General features: G+C 41.1%; 1 protein-coding gene across 1 annotated transcript; it reads right to left on the bottom strand.

Moving 5' to 3' along the window:
- Window positions 1-2,546: 2,546 nt before the first annotated feature.
- On the bottom strand, window positions 2,547-27,825 carry GXYLT2 (glucoside xylosyltransferase 2). Its single transcript, XM_052778118.1, has 7 exons — window positions 27,515-27,825; window positions 19,905-20,094; window positions 19,569-19,700; window positions 12,797-13,048; window positions 11,641-11,764; window positions 7,656-7,828; window positions 2,547-6,909 (listed from the first exon to the last, which is right to left on the bottom strand). The coding sequence occupies exons 1-7, from the start codon at window positions 27,727-27,729 to the stop codon at window positions 6,727-6,729; spliced, it is 1,269 nt and encodes a 422-aa protein (XP_052634078.1). The 5' UTR covers window positions 27,730-27,825; the 3' UTR covers window positions 2,547-6,726.

Genomic DNA, 27,825 nt, shown 5'->3' with positions numbered 1-27,825 from the left:
GATGGGATCCATCCAAGAGTACTGAGGGAACTGGCTGAGGTCCTTGCCAAGCCACTCTCTATCATCTATCAGCGTTCCTGGTCAACAGGGGAGGTCCCAGAGGACTGGAGGCTTGCCGATGTGACTCCCATTTACAAGAAGGGTCAGAGGGAGGATCCGGGGAACTACAGGCCTGTCAGCCTGACCTCGGTACCGGGAAAGATTATGGAACGGTTTGTCTTGAGAGCACTCACACGGCAGCTCCAGGATAAGAGGGGGATCAGGCCCAGTCAGCATGGGTTTACGAAAGGCAGGTCCTGCTTGACCAACCTGATCTCCTTCTATGACCAGGTGACCCGCCTAGTGGATGAGGGAAAGGCTGTCGATGTTATTTTCCTAGACTTCAGCAAGGCCTTTGATACTGTCACTCATGGCATACTCCTAGAGAAGCTGGCGTCTTGTGGCCTGGATAAGTGCACTCTTCACTGGGTGAAAAACTGGCTGGATGGCCGAGCCCAGAGGGTCGTGGTGAATGGGGTGAAATCCAGTTGGCGGCGGGTCACGAGTGGTGTTCCCCAGGGCTCGGTGTTGGGCCCTGTTCTGTTTAATATCTTTATTGATGATTTGGATGAGGGGATTGAGTGCACCCTCAGCAAGTTTGCAGACGACACCAAGTTGGGAGGCAGGGTCGATCTGCTTGAGGGTAGGGAGGCTCTACAAAGAGATCTGGACAGGCTGGATCGATGGGCTGAGGCCAATTGTATGAAGTTTAACATGGCCAAGTGCCGGGTCCTGCACTTCGGTCACGGCAACCCCATGCAGCGCTACAGGCTTGGGGAAGAGTGGCTGGAAAGCTGCCCGGCAGAGAAAGATCTGGGCGTGCTGGTTGACAGCCGGCTGAATATGAGCCAGCAGTGTGCCCAGGTGGCCAAGAAGGCCAATCGCATCCTGGCCTGTATCAGGAACAGTGTGGCCAGCAGGAACAGGGAGGTGGTTGTTCCCCTGTACTCAGCACTGGTGAGGCCGCACCTCGAGTACTGTGTTCAGTTTTGGGCCCCTCACTACAGGAAAGACATTGAGCTGCTTGAGCGTGTCCAGAGAAGGGCAACCAAGTTGGTGAGGGGCCTTGAGCACAAGTCTTATGAGGAGTGGCTGAGGGATCTGGGGTTGTTCAGTCTAGAAAAGAGGAGGCTGAGGGGAGACCTTATCGCTCTCTACAACTACCTGAAAGGGAGTTGTAGTGAGGAGGGTGTTGGTCTCTTCTGTCAGGTGTCTGGAGATAGGACATTGGAATGTGCTGCCCAGGGAAGTGGTTGAGTCACCATCCCTGGAGGTATTCAAAAAGCGAGTGGATAGGGTACCCCAGGGCATGGTTTAGGGGGCATGGTTAATGGTTGGACTTGATGATCTTGAAGGTCTTTTCCAACCGAAATGATTCTATGATTCTATGGTTATCGATGTGCGTACAGCAGTGAGGGCAGGGGAGAAAGACACTATTCCAGTGCCCAGGACCCTCAGCTGCAGGTAACCGAGCTCCAAGGCCTTGCTTCAGTGAACCGAGAGTTTATTTGTTCCAAATAGGAGAGCTGCAGCCGACGAGACTTGGACTGGTGTAATGAATCCAGCAGTACAGCGATGGGGAGGTGGGAAATCACGGTTCAGGTCCCTTCCTCTGATGCACCAGTGACAGGTAAATGCCGATCCTGTTGGCTCTTGTGCCCGTGTTCCCTCTGCCTAGCCTGTACCTCGGAAAAACTGTGTCTTCTCCCCGCAGCAACACTGAACCTGCGTTTGCGAGTGAAAAATCTTGAATCGGGACATCACCAACCAGTTTGATTACAGAGCGTGTAACCACAGACCACACAACTACACACCTCCCAGGCCAGAGATGAAGCAGCGCTGCACAGAGTACTATTGTTTTACAGCTGGCCTTACCTTTTCTCGTGAATATCAATGGGAGTTTTATTCTTGACTTCAAAGAGAGTATGACTGAGCCCAAACATACTATACAGTTGAGCAAGTAAGAAAACAATTTCATCACCAGGTGGACAACTGGTTTGGCTGAACAGACAGCTCACAAACTTCTGTCACACAGAAGTGCCGCAGCACAACCAAGGACTTCGCAGCAGTGACCATACAAGAGTGTAAAAAAAAAATAAAATTAGAAGAAGGGAAGGGAAAGGATGCTAAAAGACCAAATCTGCTAAGGAGCAGAAGATACCAGAAAAACAGTAAAAAGTAAAAGGTAAAACTTCAGTTTCCTTTGAAAGCAGGTTCTGATCTATGGTCACCATAAGACAACTGGAGTTGCAGCATGACACACGAGCACTTTGAGGAAAGTTAAATGCACGTATTTGTCTCTTTCAGTAACATATCCAATATAATATTCTCTCAGTGTGGTAAGAATAAAACTGTAAACAAGTAACATTTTTCTCTGCTCAATGCAGACATACCCTGTATACATGCACTATAACATCATTAATACTAAACTCCATCCCAACCAGACTCAGTACACACACACACACACAGAATCTTGTATTTAAAAGAAAACTACTAAAATACAGAGCTTGCTTAAAACTTCATTTATTTGTAATGTAAGCCAAAGGATCTTAACACAGAAATGCACTGCTAGGCCTCCTTGGGAGCTATAAACAAATTGGTGCACTTGTCAAAAATACACAAGCAATTAAATGATAGAGAAAAGGTACAGAATTCTTTACACTTACGCTCTTGTTGTGTACACACACACACACACACACACACAGAGCAGTTTCCAGTTTCTACCTGTAAGCCAAATGATAGCGGAGCTATCTAAGCCCACTTTGTAATACGCAGGCAAATAGCCTAGAAAAAACTCTCACATTTATAGAAACGATGCACCAAATGCTTCCCACTCTGGCAGTTCTTTGTTGTACAATGTGCACTGGTAGCCTGATACTTTCTTAAACGGCTTTGGGTTAAAAGGAGGTGCTCAGCAGCTCTTAACATAAAGCCCCTATTTATCTACCTTCAGCAAGTTCAAGTATAATATAGCGAATTTAAAACCTGAAGATTTGACACTGATACAGCAAGGACTTGGTTACATGCTTCACTTTATGCATTGCATAGAAGCCTACCGACTACACAGGCAAAATTCAGAATATCAAACATTTGCTGGGTTAGGGCTTATGTTCAAGTAATCCGGGCACAGTTCTCTGGGCTGTACTCTGCTGTTTCTTTCTCAGTGTGAAAGGTGATTCTTTTCCTTTGTTATCAATACGTTCCATGTGCCGCAGTTTCTGTTCATTTAAAGAAAACTATTTTCGTTTCCCCCCTATGTTATGATGACGCTGCTCAAGGTGTTACATTAGCAAAGGTGTTTTGGTTACATTATACCATTGGAAATAACTAAAATACATGAGAGGAAGGGGAAATGAGGATATAAAGTCTATATAAGTATTTACACATCCCATTATTAAAATAAATGAAGGCTAATTAACAAGGAATTAGCCACAAGTATGAAATACGAAATGAATTAAAACTGGCTTCTAAATAAGATTAATATTAGAATCAACTACTGTTAAAACCAAAATACAACATGGTTTTAGAAGCTGTAATAAACCATAAATTAATAATTCTAACAACAACAACAAAAAAATCAAAGTTACATAATTGTTTTAAAACACTTTGGAGAGCTCAAATTATAGCTTTTTTTTTTCCCCTCAGAAAAAGCACAGCAGGGAGGAACCTCCCCCATTCTTCCTGCAAGTTGATATTACATTAACAAAAGTCTTCATGTTAAAGCATATACTTCATATATTTTAATAGCTGCTGAGAACATAACACAGTTCTTTCTAAACATAATGTAGCACCTCCTGTAAACATAAAAAGCACTGTTTTATTCTCTGATCATTTTATATGCAATAATGCCTTTGTTTTGTAATGAATTCCATTCCTTCATTTTAATGTGCCCATAGTTGCAGGGTTCTGCTGAATCATAGCTTACACAATCACAGCCTCCTAAACTTCAGAGGCTTAGCACCAGAGTTGCAACTGTCTGGGCAACAAGACTTTTGCTCTGCAACTTTCTGTGGCTTGTAGAAACCATAGAAATGAGGAATTCAGAGTGCCCAACACATGTCTCATCTAGCCTCATTTGACCTACAGCCAGCTTTACCCTGATGCTTGAAAATAAAGATCAAGAAGCAAGTCAATAGTTTTTAGAAGTTCTCAGCATCGCTAGCCTAAAAGGATTACCTGTCATATGTTAGGCTTACATTATCTTTAAATTTTTAAAACAGGCTGTTGAATCTTCCTTTCGTTGCCTTCTGGCTCTGAAGTCTTCAATGTTCATTTGCGTTACGTTTTCAAACTTTTCTCTGTAGCTAGAAATGTACTGTTCTTTTTAAGTGACAACTAACAAAACTTCAGGTAAAAACAGAAAATACTAAGGCAAGTTGCAAGAGACAGTAATGTCTACACTTAAGTCAAATCAATCAAAATAGATGCAGAGCTGCCTCTGTCCTTTGCACGTTGATTTACACTTACGTGGCAAAGGCTGCAAGATAACAGATCTGAGTCAGAAACACGCACAAGTTGTTGATTAGAATTTGCAGCACACAGAGGCGCAAACAACAGACGTTTCTGTTTGTCATGCCTGTGAGCACAGACCAGCAGCAAAACTGCTAGGACCAAGTATGCCCCTTATTCCAAGCCTCTGTCTTAACACCTCCTCTACTCAGATGACTCTGTAGTGATGCTGTTTGCCATGTTGTGTCATTCGTCCAGCACACTTACGGATGTGTCACAGACATTTTCACACTCCAGTGTTTGGAAAAAGTTTGTCGGCACTTCATCCTGTGTACAGCCTGTTTACCTGGCAGCCTGAGAGGCCAGCAAGGTCTGCATTTTCCCCTCCTCTCATGAGCTGCCCCACAAGGAGAGAGGAATGTGCAAGCTAAAAGAGCTTTCTCTTAGAGTCTTTTTTCTTGTGAAACTGTGCATCAGTCCTGACTGGATAGGGTAGAAACCCCCAAAACGGCAATTCTTCAGAAATCCTACTTTTTAACCTAGGAAACATATACTTGCCCTCATCCTCACAAACCAAATATTTATCTCTAATAAATGTCTGTTACATGTACTGCATATACAACCTCTATCAGTTTTCCTTTTGTTAGAGAAAAGCTTCAGGTCTCACCCTCCTCACCCCTCTCCTACTTTGCCTATTAGATATCAAAGGGAGTAGTTTCAAGTAATAGCTAATTTTTTTTGCTGAACAGACTTGAAAAGTAAGATAATTTTCTCTGTTGTTTTCTTCAAGCACTCACCTATACACACCCCTCAGGGCTTACACTTAGAAAATGCCCTCTGGGAGTCTGCTCTTTTATCACTGCTCTTTAAGAGCGTCCTCACTTTTAGTTCTCCAGTGACTTGTCCCAAGCACCTTTCAGCTACTGCAAGTTTTAATAAGCTCTTGTCTGTGCATATCGTAAGATGATCATCATACTTTCAAAATCTAAACTAAATGAAGTCTTTTAAATAAACATCAAAGCCATCTTGTATCCTCTTTCACTTTGAGGCTATTCATTATGAACCTAGCATAAAACTCTCAACTTCCAGGAACGAAAGTGCCAGACAGAAATACGTTTCTATGCCACAGGTTTCTGGCAAAGCAGAAAAGGGGAGTCAGAGGCAGCATTCGCAGTCTCTCAACGCAGGGATGAAGGAACAGTTGTCAGTGGCATACCATTGTTACTGTGCAGTAAATAGCAATGAAAGAGGATTAAAGAGGAAAACAGATCAATAGTACCTGGTTTTGTACTCTTCACTCACAATATTCTTGGACTGTATCATCTAATGTAATTAGTACTACCAACTTAGGGAATACATTCTTAAAACTCTAAGAGACTGGAGGGGAAGACCATGACTGTACTCCATGCAAGAAAGGATTCTCTTGCTGTTCTCCATTAGCTGTGCCGGTGCCACAGCTTCCCCTGCATCCCCCTCCCATTTCTTGTACATGGTTTTCCTGTTTATGCTGTAATTATTTTCCTTCTAATTCCTTCATGAGAAGCCCTCACAAAACTACTGAAGAGCAAAAGGGAAAAATGACAATCACTAGACAGAAAGTGCTGTAAAATACAAAGTAAATAGGCACTTCTATTTCCCTAATCTTTTTAAGTAAGAGAAATCTTAGGTCTTACATCTTACATGTGAAGAATAGTAGGTAATATACCCTCAGACAGAAGTGCAATTTTAAGCAAATACTTTCCCTTTACTGTAGTAAATTTTAACTCATCATATCACAAAAGCGATCTTCTTCTGTAATTCAGCATTCTCATGACAGTCAAGAATATTTGTCCTATCATTTCAAGAATTATATTCCCTGTGTTACGTAGCTCTAACTGTAATTTCTTCATCAGGCCTAAGATCAGTACAAGCTTTTGCACAACTTCAAAAAAAGTTACAGTGAATACAGCTGTACTTAAACAAATAACCAAACTAAACTCATCAAATAAAAGTGAGAATCATCACCTCTCCCTACTGCAACCAAGAGTAAATGTAGGAAGAGAACAAAAGGCCTAAGAAAAGACAGTTTAGGTAGACTTCTAGGATTTCCTCTTTTTGTAATTTCAGGGGTTATTAGGAAATTGGATAAGGAAAATATTTTAGTTCTGAGTTTCAATAAAGGAGTTCATACTCTTCATTTATATGCTTCATGAGAAGGTATGCAAGAATTAAAAACCCTGCGTAAAAATATAGCTACATTTAGTATCTGTGGTTGGCACCCAAGTAGACAATGACACGATTTTCATACACCTTCTTCATAGTTTTCTCAATTTGCTTCAAAAATACTTGTGGAATTCTCCCACATAAAGTGTGCACTGTATCCAGAAACTTAGACTGCAGAGGGTAGTACAAAGACTGGAAGAGATTGTCTTCAAATGGAAACTAAAGAAAAGAAAAAAAGAATTATTAGTTTTCACTAGTTACAAAACGGCATTGTAGAATTTTCTGCAAGATAAAACCTAATATAGGTAGGCAATGACTTGTCCCTCGCCTTCCCAGAGCGCCATCAAAGCCTATCAACTTCCAACACTGGTCCGCTTGAGAGTGCTTGCTTTCAGAAAAGCTTGTCTGGGTATATTACCTGAAATAGCCAACTTCCCAGAAACTGTACTTCCAGAATCGGTGTTTAGAGGAGGTTTACTAACATAGGGATACTGTAACAAAACAGATATTTTAGAGAGTGGAGTTGTACACATGCAACATTCAAAGTGGAAATAGGGACCTGCGTCCATATGAAAGCTTCTGCCTTCCATGTGCCCAGAGGCTCTAGGTGCTCAGGGAGGACAGGCTTTCATTGGGTATTTATGGACCAGAGCTGCAGTACCAGCTGGAAGAACTCCATTCACACACTTTTTTTCTACCTCCAGCATTACCGAAAAGCAATTTATCAGCTTTTTTGATTAGAAGTTTACTATAATATGAAGGAGGATCATTTAAACCACCTCAAATACATGCATGCAGTAAAACAGGAGAGGCCAAAGCAACCTTGTTATTTTGTGTCTGATGGGTACACATACAGCACAACTATGCTCAGCCTGATCTGCTGGAATAGCAATCTGAGTGACCTGGTTAAAGCAGTAACCTACATTGAAATAAAAGGACTGCCTCTGTTGAGATAGAAGACTTACATCACGTATTACTTCATAGAGTGCCTTGAATGTAGGCTGTTTGTCGTCATGGTAGACACCTCTATTTCCATGCAGAATAGAGACACCTTCTTCTTCTGCACCTTTACAGTTGCTTCCATACATACAGTGATCAGGCCGGTAGTTCCACTGACATGGAAACACATAAAGACACTCTGCCAGTGTCAGTCAGGGGAGACAGAAGGAGAAAAAAAAAAAAAAGAAAAAGAAGAAAAAAGACACATCAAACGAGTTACAACAAATTAAACCATGTTTCTGTGAAAACACTGGGACTGATGATCAGAAGAACTTCAGTTACTTCCTTTGCAAATATCCCAAGCAGCAGCTAGACACAGACACTTCCCTTCCTCAGGGGACGACTATACAAATCTCAGCACTGTTAGACCCAAACTAACAGAAAGAGAGGGCAACACAGAGACTGGGTGCAAACATAAACCAAGGGAGCATTTTACAAAGCTAGAAGTGACAGAATCAAACGCAGAGGGTTTGCACCAGGTGGCACTATCCAGGGTCCTCTGCCCTGGTAAGAAGTTTCCAGAGTTACAGAAATGATTAGGAAAGCGGTGAGTGTTACGCAAAATCGTGACTGCTTCTGGAGACAGCATGGGAAAGCTTGTGAAGTATATCCAATGTTTGCTGCTGAAGCTTTCACTGAGACTATGACAATTCGTTATACTGAGATACAGCAGAACATAAGAGGTAGTGTATTTTACCCACAGTCCTTCTAATAGTTGTCATCCATTAATTTCACAGGTCTAAGTTATTTAAAGATGAGCCTAGTTTCTCAAAAGGGCTTATAACCTCCTTTCTCCAACTGACTTTTCCCTTTTTGTTTTTTTTCTTTCCAAACTTTCTCCATGCACCCACAGTACTTGAAATATGCTTGTAACAAATCATGCCAGTCCCTGTGATCTTTTTGCTTCAGAAATGGAGTACAATGAATCATTGCATGATGCTGGCAGGTCATGTCAGAAGCACTGAAGACTGAATTCTTCACTTGGCCTTTCCCAGGAAGTCTGCAGCTGGTCCTGTGTGTTTTTTGGAGAAGTAGGAGAAAAAGTTCCTGAAACATTTCTTCCCTTAAGGCCTCTCTAGCAGAAGACTTCTCCAGAAAGGGTGGATTGTAAGTGGTTTCCATCCAGCCTGATCCATCACACATTCAATTGCTCCCCAGTGTTGCTGAAAGGGCAGGAAGAGCAGTAACGCCTGATCCAAAGCCTGTTACAGTTAACAGGGATCCTTTCAGTAACCCTGAGCAGATGTTTGCAAGTACAGCTCATCAGCAGGTCACTATGGGGAGAGGATGTCATCAGGTGCTTGTTAGCTTTTGTACATGTCTCTTGAGTATTCTTGATCTTCTCCTCACTGTGATGCTTTTGTGCGTTTTTTGCTGTCACAGCTGGACTCAAACTCTAGCTGCTCTGCGAGCCTTCAGATCCATTAATCATCAGAACAGCCTTCGGGGATGGGAAAAAGGGTGCATCTCTTCAGGCCCCAGGTAACGCAGTTCTGTGTATTTTTAAGCCAATGCACTGCATCTATAAAAAGCCACCTGCAGCAGTCTCAACTGATTCTTTCCCAGGCCAGTCGCAACAATCCAGCAGTTTAAAACCTTGGGAAACTCTAGTTTTCTGTTTTAATTGTATCCAGTTCTTTTGTTTTCTTTTCTTGTTCAGTATGATGTTACGTAATTCATAAAAAATTATTTACCAGTTACAAGGAAAAGATGAACTATGGTGCAGAAAAGAGTCTCAACATGTGGATTTGATAGAGAATACTCTCATCACAAAATTAAAATATTTTTGCAATCTTTGTTTTCTTCCTCCACACTTAAGTTAGCAGCTTGAGTTTGACTTCACAACTAACCTGGCTTCATCATCTTCTTCCTCCAGTAGACCCTATTCCTGTAACATTAATTTCTTTTTGGAAATTAATTTATGATTTCATAATGAAGATTTCTTCCACTGTATTTGTTCCCTAGGATTAAGGGTAATGCATGGTGTACCAGGGACACTGATGTTTAACATCTGTCTGCAGTAAACAGATGTTAGCTTACTGCTTTGCTTTTGCTCTCTCCTTTTATTTGCGTGGATTTGGGTATATCCAATTACCTACCCTACGACTCCTTAGAGAAAAAGAAAAGGGAACAGAATAAATAAAGATAAATCCAAACTTATTCTGTTCTTAAGATCACTTGGGGGAATACAAGGTCACATAGGAAACAAGGAAAAACAAATAAAAATGGATACTCAGCATCCATTCAGAAGCATGAAATAAGGTTCTTAGCTTCTTTATGAAGCACGTGCTATGCTCCAATTTTGAAATCCTTGCATTTCTCAGATGTTACTGGCTTTGGAAGTGTCTGAAGTAATTTCTGTGTGATCAGTGCAAAATACTTACAAGGGGCTGAATTTTCAGAAACTGTCTCAGCACTTGTGGAAAAAGTCACACCCTTTTAAAATAAAGATGCCTTAACTTCCCAGTTCCTTGGAAATACACACTCATGAGAATATGACTCCAATTCAAGAGGAAACAAAAGACAAACCAAAAACGTTACAAGTTGTTTATGGAGGCGTTGTGCAAGAGGGACAGGCAGGAATCAGATATGACATTTTGATGGGCTGACAAGTACATACATATTGGTCACGCTGGTCCACACAGGTGGGTTATGCCGTCTCTTCTCTGAGAACAAGGTTTTGAGAGACTTGAAGTCCTCCGTAGCTCTTCATAGTGCCAGAGCAAGCAGAATACAAAAGAGTAGAAAATGCACAGATCTAAGCAGCAGAATACAGATGACACCATCCTGGTGCCTGCTAAGGCTGGATCATTCAGCCGAGAGGCTGGAAGCATCTTTCTCAAAAAGTAACTTTTAGTGAAAGAGCGGAAGTAGGGAAGTGTCATGGTTTAACCCCCCCAGCAACTAAGCACCACGCAGCCACTCACCCACTTCCCCCCACCCAGTGGGATGGGGGAGAGAATCGGGAGGAAAAAGGTAAAACTTGTGGGTTGAGATAAGAATAGTTTAATAGAACAGAAAGGAAGAAATTAATAATGATAGTAATAACAATAATAAAATGACAACACTAATAAAAGGATTGGAACATACAAAACAAGTGATGCACAATGCAATTGCCCAGTCAGCTCCCGAGCAGCTATCTCCCCCCAGGCCAACTCTCCCCCCAGTTTATATACTGGACATGACGTCACATGGTATGGAATACCCCTTTGGCCAGTTTGGGGCAGCTGTCCTGGCTATGTCCCCTCCCAACTCCTTGTGCCCCTCCAGCCTTCTTGCTGGGTGGGCATGAGAAGCTGAAAAACCCTTGACTTAGTCTAAACACTACTTAGCAACAACTGAAAACATCCCTGTGTTATCAACATTCTTCTCAGACCCAAAACATAACACTGTACCAGCTACTAGGAAGAAAATTAACTCTATCCCAGCGGAAACCAGGACAGGAGGGCAACGCTTTTAGACAAGATATTCCAATGGCTGTGTCCATTTTTTGTTTTTTATTACTCATTTGCATAAGTATCAGAATTCAGCTGAATTTCAGAAAAATAGAGCACAGCTTTGGAGAAAGTTAGGCAAGTTCACATTCAGATGAGTATCTGAAACAAAAACATTTTTTCAGCTAGGCCCTGGTCCATTTGACACTCTTAAGCACACATACAACTTGAACTTCATTCCTGCATTTGATCATTTAATGTTATACTTCCTCATTTTCTCAGAATCTCCAGAAAACAGATTTACATATTCAATGGAACCAAGTCCGAGCCCCACTACCTGCACCACTTTCAGAAGTATTTTCCTAGGTTGTAAATCCTAGGTGCACTTACACATTAACTTCATGCCAGAGTACATTATGCTTAATTATAAATAACAAATAGAACTTCAAAAAAAATTTTTCAAGTTCAAGTAATCTTCTTAACACAGATAATCATGCCTCCAAGAATCAATACTTACCTGGGTTAAAGTAAAAAATTATATTTAGTAAATCCTGGTCTCCCCATGTAATGTAATTTTTGTACTTTTGGTATAATGGATATAACATTTCCTCCCAAGCCAAACCACTTGGTATCATGCTGTTCTGCAGGGCAGAAAAACAGAAGCAATGGGTTAATACCATGAACAGTTATGTGATATATGACTCAGAGTGTGGCACCCACATATCTGTAAGTCTGCTAAGCCATGTCAGATACCTAGATGAAAAATGAAGAACTGCCAGGAAACGTTAGACCTGGATAGGGTTGGAACAGCAGAGCTGACTGTGCTCTTGTTTATCTAAACAGGAAAGCAAGGTCTCCTGGGTCTAGCTCTGATGTCAGCTCCTGCTATTCACAATCTTCCTATTCTGAGCAACAGGAGGGAGAAAAAGTGGAAAAATGCAAAAATGCGGGGACAAGGTGAAAACTGAGGTATAAAAGGGAAGAAAACTGCAGACTAAAAATTATCTTCCCTTCTGTGGGAACTAGGATATTAAGAGCAAGGCCTTTTTTTTACTCAAGCTGTTCCTGTAACAATATAGGAAACCCCTGGCCTCCACTGAGAAACAAGACCACTCAGGGCAAATCCAAGTTTTTAAAAAGATTAGAGAATACTTGCTCAACAAAACAAACAGACATTTTACAAGTCAGGTCTTTCACAAAAAAAGGGAGATGTCAGAAAAAATGTTCCCTTCTCATTTATATCAATTCACGGAATCACTTGATCTGCAGCAGGATACAAAATTTTATTTACAGCAGATGCAAAAAATTACCAATTTCTCTGGATATTTACATCAAGCTTCCCAATTTTAAAAATAATACAGTGACTGCTCTGAAGATCCTTGAGTTTATTCTTTCACGTACCCTTCAAGGGAAAAATGACATGTTGAAGCAGCCATTTTTACTACTGTTAACAGACTGCTTCATCTGCAAGTTCTCAGTGCTCCAGCCTCTTGGGGAAGTTTCACTTGGTTTAATAATAATTTTCACTGTAACTGCTATTAGTATCCAAAGATATATTCTATATATTTTTGATTCTTTATATTACAAACTTTATATAATTTTATATTAAGTTTTACAAGATGTGAAAAAATACATAAATCATTAGTTTCTGCAACAGCTGTATTTCTTCTCACCTTGAACTGAGTGTTGCGTATCCGTGTTAAATTCATTAGCATAACTCCAGAATTGACTCCAGTTGTCCCATAATAAGGGTGACGTGCAAATCGACTATACCAGCCAATCTTTGGTATTTCGTGTTCTGGGGCCATAGCAGCTAACTGTGTTGAGTTGAACTCTTTCAGAATGTGCCAGATGTCATCGATGGGCCTCAGGAAGAGAACATCGGTGTCCACATAAAGGAGGGAATCCACATCCTTTAAAATGACCTTTTAGGTTTGCATAGCGAGGAGAGGAAAATGAAAAAGAAACCAAATAGACAACAAAAAGGAAGATTATTGGCAAAAGGTACTTTCATTTCAAACTGATAACTTGAAAGAGGTTATTGATTTATCAGCTAAATGTAATTACACACAGGAACAACAGTTATCAGGTTATTGGCTTGCTGGTTTTGTTGCTTGTTTGTTTGTTTGTTTTTAAACTGCACAGCAAAACAGGTACCAGACCACAGAAGTTGGATTCTAACCTTCATATGAAACAGTAATCCACTATGCTCGCAAAAAAAACCCCTGGAAGGCCTATTTAGTATCAGTTCAAAAATAAAATGCAAAGAATATAAATTTACATAGCTTTGTTAGTTCTTTTAAAGATCTGCAAGTGGTATTGTTGTGCAAAAAACAATTAACCATTTGTAGAAAACGTAATTATTGCACACTGTATAGCAAGGACTGTGAAAGGATTACTACTGAAAATTATATATTATAAGTAACTCACAAATCTGCTGCTCTGTGTGTCTATGAAAGCTTTCACAATCAGTCACAAAAGCTAATTTGGATCCTGCTCCTGCAGTTGGATTGGCTAGCACATAGCTTGATGAAACATATAACTTCCTCTGCAGACAGATGCCTTTCTAATGACTGTTTTTCCTATTACAACCTTGTGCTCCTGGAAGACTTACAGTCAGTATTAATATATAACAATGTTTCACATTAATTAAGAAAACCGTATCGATCACAAAAATGTATATGCATCCTCCTGAAGAACAAAATTTGCTTGGTAAATAGAAATGTCATATTAAAACTTAACAGGTCAGATTCTGATATCTGTTATCAGACTCTATATCAGGAATAACCACAGTAAAGTTAGTCAAGTCAGAAGGGTGTAAACTGTAAATTAGATCCAGGATATTTAATGTATTCTTGTTGACAATGTTCCCCCTTGTGGCTATCCAAATCCTTACACAGTCATTCATTAATTTTAGCAGGGCAAATTATATAGTGTTTCAACAGTCGAAGAAAACTCCCTTGACATTTGCACCAGCTATTTGTAAGGTTGTTTGTTAGGTAATAAATATCATTAGCTAAAGTTGACCATCACTTCCAACTGCATTTTTGTTGCTGCTCTTCATTATTTGCTAAAATTGTCCAAAAGTTCCTGAAGGACTGAAACGTTCTTATGTTGGTCTCAGCCAAAAGCCCTTTTTCTCTCTCTTTCTTTCAAAAGCAAATCCAAAAGGCTATTGAGTTTCACCATGTTGTGGAACAGAACAATCACTCTCTCACCCAATTGCAACGATACTAATGACAAACTCTCCTATTTATGCAGGTAACTTAATAAATTCTACTAAAAAAATTGAATTTTACATAAATTGAAATGTATTGTGACTGAAGATTACCTGTGAAAGACAGTGAACAACATTAAGATTTTGAACAAGGGGGGGCCGGAAATTACCTTTAAGCATGCTCAACAGGCATCCACTAAGATGCCAAATCCCTGAGTACGGACTTAAATGAGATGTTTCACCTGACTAAACACTTGGGATTCAGACTGACACTTAGCCAAGTTTAACAAATCCCTGACCTGTATTTCTGACATGATAACTACATGTTCTTCCTACATAGAAGGACAAGCAGGAGAAGGCAAGTGTCTCTACATTTTAAACAAAAGTTACGCTTACAAGAAACTCCATGTAAACACATCCAACACAATCCAGATCACTCTGCTGGATGGAAGGTTATAGCAATACACCATTCTTCCACAAAAAAACACAAAACAGCATGTGAAGGTATCAATAAATGAGTGACACAAATAGTTCAATAACACAGTAAGAGCTCGGAGGCAAATATTGGCAGACGTCAAGTATCCTGGAGTCCAATACTAAAAAAAACCCAAACCACCAAGTAAAAGAAGACAGCTACTTTTAAAGTAAATCAATAGAAGACACACAGTTGAAAAGAAGAAAGGGTTTTTCAGCTTAAGGATATCCTGGATATTGTATATTATTCTGTAGCACCTAGAAGCCCTAATTCCTAGGGACCTACTGTATGAAGTCATATAAAATCAAAATATATTTAAAAATCACCTCAAAATTTAGTCTGAGACAGGAGATAACACGTGAATACAAAGAGAGCAGAAGCTATTAGACTTTGCCTGAGGGATCCACAGCACACTATACCATGTAAGATTTTTTCTAAGGGTACCCTGGTAGAGAGACAAGTTAAGGCATTTTCCAGCAGAGGGTTATGGGGGAAGTTTAATGGGTGCATATAGACACTCCTCCCAAGCATAAGTGACAGCCTGGGCACTGCTTCTTCCGGCAAAAACCTGTTCTTTCAGCAACTATAAACATACACATAAATTTAAGTCTGTGGAAGTCAATGGACTGTAATAATTTTCCTATATATAAATGGATTCAAGCAGGTATTTCAGTTCTTTGTGAAGTGGGTGCCTACCAGCATTTGACCCCATGCTTTCTGCCTTTTATTCCCCCATTCGGGATTCACATGCTCTCCTTTCTGGTTTGTCAAAAGATTCCTCCCTCTCCTGTATCCAAGGTGTTGCCCTGCAGTGACACCCAACAGGCTAAAGGAAAAACTGTGCTACTTCCTTTAAGCCCTTCACACATTTCTCTTTCACGTGTGAAGTGTTAAGACTTATTTAAAACCTACCCATGTCAGTTTGAATTGATCACATCCCCTTCTGGCTGTGCATTTAACTTTGCCTTGGGTAGGGGAATTCAATTTCAGAAATTGCGGCTGTAAGAGTTTCTTGCATAGCTCCCAGGATTTCAGTGGAGTTTCACTGGGGATAACTCTGGCATTCCCAAAGTCCCATAGCTTTCAGGTAGCTCTGTTCCCAAACTAAGTAGAATTTTCAAAAAAATATTTTAGGCTTTACACAGCCCTTAAAAGGATATTTAGCTTTTACTTATTCAAAAGCATACAAGAGGAGATGATGTATTTTTGCCTGTGCTGATTTTCAACGTCAAAAGCAGTTGAGTACCACGAGGCAAGCCTGTGGTACAAGAGACCTTGCTCCAGCTTGCTCTGCCTGAACCAGATGCTGCACAGCTCGGGCTGGCAGGCTCGGAGGGCTAACCAGAGGGACACGACTGCAGGTTAAAAATGACATGCATCTAACCTGGAGCATAAGCAACGCAAGACTGTGTCTGGTAGTCTGAGTTCATGCTTGCTAGCAGAAACCGTGTAGACATACCTGACAGGCTGTGATTTTTGAAACGAATGGTCAGGAATATGGCTTGATCGTGCTTGTCTTCCTCCTCACTCTACAGGCACTTACAGCTTAAAAGAAGTGTGATTTTTTTTTTTTTTTTGCAGCTCTATAGAGTATTCTTAGTAAATCTGTCGGAAAGTTCTGCACAGAACTGGCTATATTTAGCCTGACACTTAACTTAAATACTCAATTATCTGTAATTTGATTTCACAACTTCTGTCTCCGTAGATTCTCCCTGTCTTAGCAAGGGGGCAACTAATAACACACTACTGTGTAAACACATATTGGTGTATTGTGAAGCTGTGTTACCTAATGGTTTGCAACAGCTAGCATGGCCGTTTATCAGAGCTTCATCCAAAATTAGGGACAAATCACAAATTTTGATTATCAGAGCTTCATCCAAAATTAGGGACAAATCACAAATTTTGATGCTAATGTAGCAGTACCATGAAGTTGAGTTACTAAATTTAATTGTCCTGGCATCTATTCCCAGTGCTGTCACCAATCCACTAGGTTGGATACTTCAGCGTACTCAAGAGGACAGCCATAATACAGGGATATTGCTAATCTACCTTAAAAGCTCTTAAGTAGATTAAATGTTTTGAGAAGGGCTCTAAATGTTAGTTACTATTAGAACTAAAATCATCCAAAAATCCCTTAAGCATTAGCTGATTGTTTTGGTAGCTCCAAAACAGCAATACAAAGACAGCTGCAAGCCAGCTCTGCAGCATGCAACATTCGTGAGACCAGAAGACAGTTTTTCACCTGGTGTCTTAACATCCGTGTCAGTATTACAAAACAGTTTCAAGTGATTGCCAAGAGCATTACCCTCCTTGTTTATTCTTAAAGTTTCATTTTGTGCTCGTGTTAAGATCCACATCTTCCTTACTCCGTCTTTGCAAATCCCATTGATTGTTTTATTGTAGTAGACTGCAGCAAGAGATCGAGACTTGTGAGATTACATGGAGGCTCAATCTACCCTCCCTGCCTATAAGTGGCAAACGTGATCAGATGTCACAGAAAGCCTCTACAAAATGCAGGATGCTGTATGATCTTCCTTAATGTTTTAGCAACCCAAGTAGATTCAACAAGCTGGGAATGCATACGCCAACCTGTTACCCAGGACAAAACATTTCATTACTACAGGCTGCAGGATCACATCCCTGAGCTCTAGTTTTATCAGTGAGTAAAACCATTGAAAGACTGTTAAGTGATTTTCCCTTAACACACTCCTCATACCCTCCTGTCCACTTTCACATGCCTGCTGGTGCTGCAGAAGAGAGATTTCTTTGGCAGGAGAGGCACTTGTGAATCAAAGACTCACATTCCACTCAGGCTTAGCATTATCAGGAGCAAGACAATTTGCACAACTGAAAGCTAAACAGCTGATAAACTCAACTACTGCTCTCCTGGGGTCCTCCCTAAATCCCGTCACATTTTATGCTGTTGCAGGGGAAAATGCTTAGTACAGGGAAGGATAACAACAACAACAACAAAAAGATACTGATACCCTGCTGGTATTTATTTAAAATAAAAGTCAAAATAGTTCTCTAAACAGTAACACTAGAAACCCTCCGCTCCCGCTGTGTGCAGACCGGATTTCTACGGCATTGTCTTGTTCAAATGGGATATCAGAACATGGTTATCAAGCACTGAAAAAAATAATGGTGGCTGAAATTACCCAGAAACAGCCCAAGGTTCTGTCAGCCTGCGAACTTGAGTGCCAAAGTCCAACTGGACACTCGCTACCTCAGCTATTACTACAACTTGTTTTCTTTACGATATCCACACCAATTTAGTGTCAGCTGCAACTACTCTTGGACAAGCCCTCCTATTCAAAGCCATAAACCTCAGCCTGACCACACACAACATTTTGCAACTACCCCAAGAGAAACAAACATTTACAGTTCAAGCTGCCTCCTAGTTTTGCGAAGACAACATGCAACAGTTTAATATTCCTTACAAGAAATTACTGGAGAACTTCGGCAACTTGTGAGTGACAAAACAGGAACCAAAAAAGCACTGCCCAGCCTAAAGCAATCAGCATGAATACGAAACCCTTTCCTGTCATCAGAAGGGTGATGACAAATAAAAGTGAAACTGTTTCTGTGATGAGAGTCTACCAAAATGACAAAAAATACCACAGAAATAAGAAGAACAGAGAATTGTGTTTACCCAGTGAAAACAACCCCATTTGAGTACATCCTTACAAACAACGTGTATTGAAAATGCTAATGCTTAGGGATTATTTTCCAGGTGATATAAATATTTACTCAGGGAAGAGAGTATCCCTGCTGAAGTTGGAGTTACTTTCAGCCCATCTGGCCTTTGTGCATTTGATAGTCTACCCCTAAATGGCAGATAAACAGAACTGCTGACAGCACATATTTTCTCACATATGTATTCACAGTGTACGTATCTGGACGTGCAGCTGTCTCCTGATTGTTTCCATCTGAGAAAGTAAAGATTTCTTTGTCCCCTCCAATTCTCTTAAGACAGCAATGAAGAAATCTGGATCATGCGAATAGCATGCCACTTTTTTGGAGTCACCCCAATCAACAGCAAAGAAGAACATATTTTTGGTAGATGTTCTCAATTCCACAGAAATCGCTTTATGCAGAAGTTCTTTCAATTTCTGATATTTCTGCATGTGCAAAATCATTATCAACACCTTCCTTCTCTCCAGCAACCTTAAATATTTTCCAAGTTTATGACACAAAATATTATACAGTAAAGAACACAAATTTGCAGTGAACCTGAAGATCCCAGGATACACAGGGGTCTTGCATGAAATCTGACTTCGAGCACATTGGAATTATTACCTTAAGGGCAAATATGACAGTCTTGGAAAAAGAAATAAAACTCAAGGAAAAGGGATTGCTGAAAGCATCAGTCTAAGGGCTAACATAGGGAAAGGGAGATAGTGGGTAAAGAGGATATGATGACTGCACGCTGAAAAGAATGTTATTTATGGAAGGCATGCAGCATCTACCCTGAAAGCATCTGCCCTGAAAAAGCTCTCGCACTGAGTCTTAAGAGTCTGAGAGGCTAATGGAACTAGAGAAAAATAAGAAACACACATCCTTTGTTAGCAGGAGAAAAAGCAAGGCTGGATTTCTGTTTTGTTTTTTTTTTAAGTGGATAAAGCACAGATTAAAATATCTTTAAGCAGATGTTTCAGCCCGAAAATGGTTTTAACATTACACCAGCAAAGCTTCCTTTCTGTGGAATTAACCTTTTCCTAAAGCGACCTACTCAGAAATCCAGGTGCCTTACCGGAAGAAAAAGGCGCTGGGCAGCACATGGTTTGAATAACTTTTTCCATTCCTGAGCATTTCCTACTGAGAAGGTTATTGGGTAAATGTTGTATTCAAACTTCTTTGTGTATGAGGAGGGCCATTCCTTTAACTGAAAGACATGGGGGGAGGAATTAGACACTACAGGTTATATAGCTTTTCTTTAAAAAAATATGCATGCATAAGGAATTTATAAACCATGTACAGTAAACAAAGTGCTTAGTTGCTACTTGTTGATCTCAATGTAATTTTTCTCAGAGATTTGTGACTTATAACTAACTCATGTACTTATTTACCAAATGACAAAGAAACTCACCTTCTTCTCAAATTCAGGCTTAAGGGAATCCTCAGCAAAAATGTGAAAACAGAGCCTCCTGTTGCTAAAGAGAACCGCTGATTTCAGCATGATTAGCGTCTCTTCCAGCCGGTCCCCACATGCCACAACTGCCAGATGCATGCATTGCAAAGATGAAGGCTCTTTTGAATGTTTCTGTTCTCCAGGCTTCCTGAAAATTCACAAATAGGCGTATCAAAAATACTGAGGTAAACACGGAGAGAATCCCGCATTAACAGATACCAGGGGTTTTTTCTTCCCCTTAATTTTGTAAGGGATCGGGAGTTTTTTTCCAATTAGATACCCACAAAACATGCAAACGGCATGCCAATTTTTGTCAATGGTACAAATCAAGAGTATTAAAACTACAACATAAAGAAATACACTATTTTCAGAAATTTTCTGGTTATTCCTACATTTCTGGATTTGCATAAGTCACTGCACTATATACACAGATGAAACAAATTCAATAGCACCTCAAACCAGACAACAACTTGCTCTGTGCAAATGATAGCTTTTTTTTTCCCCAGCTTAGAGGTTATGAAGCCAGAACGGACTTACTACTACCTAGCCAACTTTCTAACACAATGCGGATCACAGAACTACATCCAGTAACTTCATTACCAGGCCCATAATGGCTAGACTGGAAGAAGACATCCATGCTTAAAAAAAAAAAAAAAAAAAAAATCCACTTCATCCATATGTAAATTATTCTAACAGTTAATTAATTTTGCTATTAAAAATGCATGCCTTAATCCTGGCCTGAAGGTACTGGCAGAGTTTCAAAGGACTGCTCTCCATTTCACCCGATGGAATCCCTGAGATTTTGCTAAAATAGAGATTTTTAAAAACAAACATATTCACATCTCTCAGATGAATCAGACTATATTCCACAAGCAGTCAAGGGCCAAACTATCCTTTTTCACTTAGCACCCATCTGTGTGGGCTTTAAATAAATTTCAGCTAGACTACAGGGGGAATCTGCATGTAAAAGGCACATTGAAGCTACTTGCTAGCCAGAAAAATCAGGGTTCTTTTGGGGAGTTGAAGACATTTTGAAAATATGGCCTTTTGATTTTGTGTGTCCCGTCCCCCCATCAGTGTGGAGGTAAACTCACATCCTCCAGGAATGCTTCTACCGTATTGTATTCACATTCCAACACGGATCGCATTTATACTGTCTTACATGGATGAATGCTAACAAAGCAACTAAATCACAAGCATCATAATCATTATAGGAGAGTTCAAAAGGCTAATCATAGATCACTACCAGTTCTTGACATATCACTGAACAGAGGACATAATCCCTGCCTCTTCTCAGCACACACATTACATATATACGATTAATCAGTAAAGTTAATACTAGAAACAAAAGTTCTAAATAAAGAGAAAAAAGACAGTTAATAAAGCTGTCATTATCTTTTTCCAGACATTAAAATGCTGCTCTGTGTTACAGCAGCATTCTATACTAGAGTAACCCACCTCGGTGTTAAGGAATACCAGCCAATGGTACTTCACTGACTATACAAAGCAATATGTTTCAATGAGGGTTTAAAGTCTTAGGCTTTAGTCTTAATTACAACCCAATTTCATCAGTGTATAAATAATGGAATACTACATCTACATGAAGTGGTATTTACTTTCCAACCTATTAGTGTAAAAACCACTGAATTATTGAAGTGAATAATTAGCTGCTCACACAGATCCCCTTTTCCCCCCTTCTCCCTATCTGTTTAATGTTTCCTCTTAATAGAGTCTCTAAATCAAGCCATATGCAGGATGAGAACTGCTTTGATATAGCTTGTGGCAAAGGAATTCACTGGGAGAGGGACTAAACTCTAAGCTTTTATTGCAACATTTCAAAACCCGACACCAAAGCACTAAGCTTTTCTTTGCGGATTTTAGCCACAGTGAACTCTCCATTATGCAGCTATTTTGTAGTGAAAAATCCAGTATATGTAGACAAGCACTTCCAACAAACAGACTCAGCAGAAGCAACCCTCGATGAAAGCAGAATGCCCTGTAAGCCCATGGGAGCTACGGATGAACAAGAGACATCCCGCCTGCCAACACAGACACGCTCCCAGCCCCAGAGAGTGGAGGAGAAAGCTGCGCCTTGGAGACGAGGAATTACGAGTCGCAAAGGCCTGGGCTGAAGGGGTTCAGGAGCCTGCAATGGCCTAAGTAGGAATAAAAATCCCTGAGAAAAGGAGCATGAGGTAGTATCTGAACTACCCCAGTAGCAATCCGGGACACTGAGTTAGTGTGGAAAAGCAGCAAGGAGGTACAGAAGAATGCTGGGACACAATATTTTGCATCTTATTTTATAAGTACATAAGGAAACCAAGAGGACTGTGAAAATAAAGGTGAGCTGGAAAGGGAGGTAAAAGAGTGCCATAGCAGGATGCATTTTACAGCAATTTTAGCTCAGCCTTTACAGAATTACTGTTATTATCCAGAAGTCTGAAAAGAGGCAGGTGTAAAGGCAAAGTCAAACTGCTGGGAAGGCAAATGAGCAGATTACAGCACAGAACATCACAACTCCCCTTCCCTCCTCTGTTTCTACATGCATGTACATACAGTGCAGGGAGGAACAGAAGGGACGGGGAGAAATAACATCTGGATGAAAGGATATTCCTTAAAGATCTGCAGGACACAGCCAATGTCTTCAAAACAAAACAGTTCCAGTTTGACCAACAGCATCTAGGATGCTTCTGCCTCACACAGAATAAATCACTATGCTGGCTTATCTGGATCCCCTCTCGAAGATAAGAGGGCCTCCACCATGTGTTGTCAAGAGAGAAACTGGAGTTCAGAACTCAGCTCATACCAGTGGAGAGCTACTTCTTTTCTACCAGGGATAGGTTGGGCTGGGCACTAGAAGCCTTCTTCTTCAAACAGACTTAGTGCTTAACAAAAGGCCTTCTTTAAGCTGAGGTTTCATATAAGGTATAAACTGAATCCTGATTCGATACACTGTATCTCCTCTAATTGCAAATGTTTGTTTGTCTTGTAGTTACCAGTGGTTGACGCAAACCTACTGGAAAGCTAAGAGTTTTCCGAAACACTACCTGCTCAGATGTTACTAGACAATACAACAAATGGAATAGATGAAAGATGCATACTTTATTTTAAAGGATGGAGTACATTAATACTGTGGTGAATTGTACAAAGGATAAAATTTGCTACATAGAATAAAAAACAGCTGGCGAGCAAGGATGAATATACTGCTAGGTTATCAATCTAAGACATTAACAGGCTTTTGACACAGAGAAGCCCTCAGGTAGTGGTTGAAGGGTAAGTGAGCTCTGGTTTTGGCTCTGTTTCAGTAAGTCAGCCCCTGCAAAGCTTTGGGCGAGTCATTAATTCTTTATGCTTTAGTTGCCCTACCTGTAAAATGGGAACAGCTGTTACAGTAGTAATAGTTACCTACCTCAAGAGACTTCCAAGCACATTAAAAAGCACATAGATCCACAGAGTACTACAATTATTATTATCAGCCAATTCTTCCTAACATTTATGTGCATATTCATTCATTTATAGCCCAACTTACTGGTTATGGATATGTGGAGTCTATAATTGGATTTTATGACCTAAATTAAATGTTTAAATGCATCTAAAACAATACAGTGACCTGGGCCCTAAAGTTTAATGTGTTTGACAAGAACAAATAAAGAAATTATATACACAAGGTCTTTGTTGCCTTGATATCCTTCTTCTAGTTTCAGTACGTAAATGTAGCTTGTCGATATATTATAAATCTAACTTATATAACATGTCAAACTCTTTGCCCTGTTCCCTGTTTTACCCATCTGTTCAGAGAAAATTGCTTCCTGCTTTCCCTTACCTGCTGTTCTCCTACTATATTACTGTATGGCTTTAAAATTAAGCACTGTTGCCTAAGATTAAGCAGTACAGAAACTATCACAAAATACTTGCAGAATACATCCCTATGAAACAGCTGAAGACTGACTTGATAAGACACAGCATGATAAAATGTTCATAGCAAAGGCCTTCCAACAATACAGACCAACAATACCCAGTTGCCCAATGGTATTTTATTTACCGCATACATTTTTTTCTGACAGGCATGGGTATTGACATAGCAGGAGAAGCCCAAGTGCCCAAGCACAACAGTGTACATTTCTAGGTCTTAAAGTTTAGATTACATGCAATTTTCTTAATAGTCACAGCCAAAGTGTCTCAAACATAATTAACCCCAAACCTGTCTAAATCAATCCAGATCCATTCAAAATAATGCATTCCCACCTCATTACAGAGCCTGCTAACCTATTCAAGCCTTCAAATTTATTCTTGAGAGGAAGATAATGCATGCAGATTCTTACAAAATGCAATATAGTTGTTAGTTTTTTGAAACCTTCTTCATATTATGATCTCATTTACTTTTGCAGCATAAACAAGGTTAGATTTAGGCAATTCATCAACACTGGTGATTCACTAAATAGGCTCCTTTCCTGACAGTCAACACTGAGTCAATGTCCCAACAGTGGACATATTATATGAAACACATTCTCTCACACACTTTAAAATATAAACTAGAAAGGCTCTAAATGTTTTTTAAATAAAGTTTTCTCACTTTAATGCAGTTGCACAAAACTGATTGTAGCTGCTGACAATCAAAAAACTGTTGAAGTTTCAACCTCCTTCTACCCCTCAGAGAGAGGGGAGAAATACACTCAAAACCAGAATGGATGTTTGTATCTTCTTCTTTTATCAAGTGGGTTCTTTGCTAGACAAGTATGAGGTATTTGGGCCTTCAGCATGTTGTTATAGGCTATCAAACTCAAGCCAAACTTGCATGTGTGTGCACACAGGCTGCAAAGAAAGAAAAAAGTATCTTGACAGGTTGCCACATAAGAGATGTTTTGCTCTGGAAAAGTTACTTCCAGGGAACTAAATGTGCTGGCAAAGGTTCACTTGCCCAGCCTTGCCACGCTGGTTTAATAGAAAGTGTGGTCACATCTGCCCTTCAAATGTAAAACAACCCTTTTGCTTTTTGATACTTTGCACACATTGGTTTGGCACATACTTATAATTCTTCATATGAAAAAAATCTTACTGAAGGCATAGGACTTGCTACTTCCAAGAGGAAGGATCAGTAAAACCACCATCAAAAATCAGTTTTCAAAGCTAACTAGAAGCTTCAATGCAATGCTCATCGAGATTTGCCAAAATTATCTAATGACCCAAGCAGGACACAGGAACGTATTTACTAACATTTGCTAGGTACCAGCCAGCTAATGATACGCGACTAAGTTAAGCTTTTATCATGTATGCTTACTTAACATTAGAAGAAACCTGCACTTCTTAAAACTTAAAAACTACTGTCTTCTATTAGTAACGTGTGAATACAGAAAGCGGTATTACAAAATCCCAGTTAAAATACAATTCACCTTGCCTGCAACATGACTGATTCTTATAAAGCAAACGCACATCCTAGATAACGCCTTTTGATTATTTCTGAGTTCAGCCCCAAACCTGCACCCTTCTGATGAAACTACACAGATCAACTTGGCAAAACTGAATTAAAACAACTTTTTACATCCACATAGACAAAACTTCACTAAGGTTATTTGAATCAATCATGCAGCCTACATATAAACACATACACCATGATCAGATCACAAGATCTTACACAGTTATAATCAGATTTTTTTATTATCCTGAAGGCATCAGTTAAACCACATATAATCTCTCACATCAAATAAAAAAAAAATCTTCCTTTTCTCATAAGGAGTAACTAAAATAATCATCATTTATATTATAGAAATGAATAGGCAGTAACAACCCCAATTCAGCATGTTACAGTGCATGCACTTTACTGTAAGCACATGCATAAATGAGCAAAGCCTATTAAATTAATGGGAATACTCACTCCTGAAGTTAATAACTAGTTAGTTAAATAGTAACTAACACAACACAGAATCTTTCAGCAAGGGACAGAACTGGACCCACAGAATCGCGCTTCTCAGTTATACAAACTCCTGCAGGTGCCAATGGTGCAGGACAATGTCCTGCCAGCAGATGGGGCGGGGCGGGCGGGGAAAAAACAACCACCAAACCCCACAAAAAAAAAAAACCCAAAAATTTTTTGGAAGAAAAGGCATGGTTTAAATACAGCATGGTTTAAATACAGCACTCCTCTCTTTTTTGTTGTTATGTTGCAGACCTTGTAAAAAGTACTTGCAAAGTCAATAAATAATAGAAAAGTTAGATAATGTCAAATTTTGGAAGATGAAGATGCTCACTGAAAAGCTCATTGAAATGGAACAGTTGTTTACACTCTCTAGCAGTTTCATATTTTCTGGGCTCCTTCCTTCAGTGTTGTTCTTGATTTCCATGATAATCACAGAGATATGCCTTAAAGAAAAATGACTTCAGGAGGTACAATTGCCAGTGGAAACAATCCTGTTTTAATACATGCATTTGAATTCTGCCCATGATCTATTCTCAGCCACAGTAAACATCTCTTGCATTCAGTAGGGTAACAATGCTTGTAAGAAACCAACTGCTTTAATAAGTTAAGGAATAAGAGCTCAAAAAACAGGAGTAGTCTTTCATTCAGAACATCCCTGTGAAATCACGAATCAAAGACACAAAGACATACCAAGTTAATTAGATATATGAGGTCACACTGACCATAATATAGTTGGAATGCAAAGGGAAAAACAGTCCTCCACCCAACAAAAGCATGCTGTCCGTATCTTTTTCTGAAGTAATTACAGTTTTTTAAAAAATACTCTGCCTGCAAGGTGCTGAAAGAGGGAACACTACACACCACGATTTCAACCTCTAGTTCTTTAAAGTTCTGCTACATGGATTTACATATAAAAAGCATTCAAAACAAAAAGCTCAAGGGCTTAAAATCCACCGGTGCCTGCCTCGCAGTTTGGAACCCGGCGGTACCACGCAGAAATAGCCAGCCACCTTCCCTCCGCCCTGCAGCATTAATGAAAACTTCGCAGCAGCGCAGCTCCCGAGACTGACAGCAGCTCCTCCCGGGCGCCAGCCAGCCAGTACCACATTCCCCACGTCAGCCTTCAAAACAAGGCCAAAACTCATGGAAAAGCAGCTATTTCGGAGGCCGCCCTCGCCCAGGCACGCAGAGGAGGGGCCGCCCCGCTCGGACGCGGGGACCACAGGCGGAGGTAAGACCTCCACGCGTGTTCGTGGATCTCTGGCAACCACGCTCCGAGCGCAAACACGCAGGAAAAAGTTCACGCTTCCAACGCCAGAGCGGTTTGCACAACGGTTTCTAATCACCGGCCGCTGGGCAGAGGCGAGGGGAAAAAGATCTGGGCAAGTGCCCGAAGGACCGGGCGGCAATGGGACACGGGCAAGCGGCCACCGCAGGGTGGCGGGTACCCGCGGGGCGGGAGGGGCCCGGGCACGCGTGGGGCTGGGCACGGCTGGCCACGGGCGGGCTCCAGCGGGCGGGCCGGAGGGGCCCGCCGGGCTCCCCGCCGAGGGCAGGGCCCGTGGGCGGTCGCCCGCGGGGGGCGCCGGCCGGTCGGGTCACGCGTGGGCCGGGCGAGCTCCCGCCTCCCGGCTCCGAACCACGCCACCGTTACCTGGCGTTGGCGAATTTACCGCCGGCGGGGTTCCTCCGCGGCGGGCTCCGGCTGAGCCGCGGCTGCCGGCGGGCAAGCGGCGCGGCGGGTCGGGCGGGCGCGGAGGGCGCGGGCGGCGGGCGCGGGGGGGCGGCGGCGCTGCCCGCCAGCAGATAGAGCAGCAGCAGGCTGCCGAGGCACAGCAGCGCTGCCGCTACCTTGCAGGAGAGCCGCATGGCCGGGGGAGGGGGGGGAAGGGGAAGGAGGTCAGGGCGCCGGGCTCGCCGCCCGCCCGCCCCTCAGCCCGCCCGCCGCCGCCACCGACATCGCCC

Source organism: Harpia harpyja, chromosome Z (genome assembly GCF_026419915.1).
Source record: "Harpia harpyja isolate bHarHar1 chromosome Z, bHarHar1 primary haplotype, whole genome shotgun sequence".
Classification (NCBI taxonomy): Eukaryota; Metazoa; Chordata; class Aves; order Accipitriformes; family Accipitridae; genus Harpia; species Harpia harpyja.
Note: the sequence above shows the minus strand (reverse complement) of the source record. Positions and strands in the feature narration are given on the sequence as shown.

What these genes read in the sequence shown, in the direction of transcription:
- GXYLT2 (XM_052778118.1), bottom strand. Translation starts at nt 27,729, where the DNA reads ATGCGGCTCTCCTGCAAGGTAGCGGCAGCGCTGCTGTGCCTCGGCAGC. An exon ending in GGTAAATTCGCCAACGCCAG is followed by an intron (nt 20,095 to 27,514) that starts GTAACGGTGGCG and finishes GTGAATTTTCAG; the next exon opens with GAAGCCTGGAGAACAGAAAC. An exon ending in AATTTTTTACTTTAACCCAG is followed by an intron (nt 7,829 to 11,640) that starts GTAAGTATTGAT and finishes TGACACTGGCAG; the next exon opens with AGTGTCTTTATGTGTTTCCA.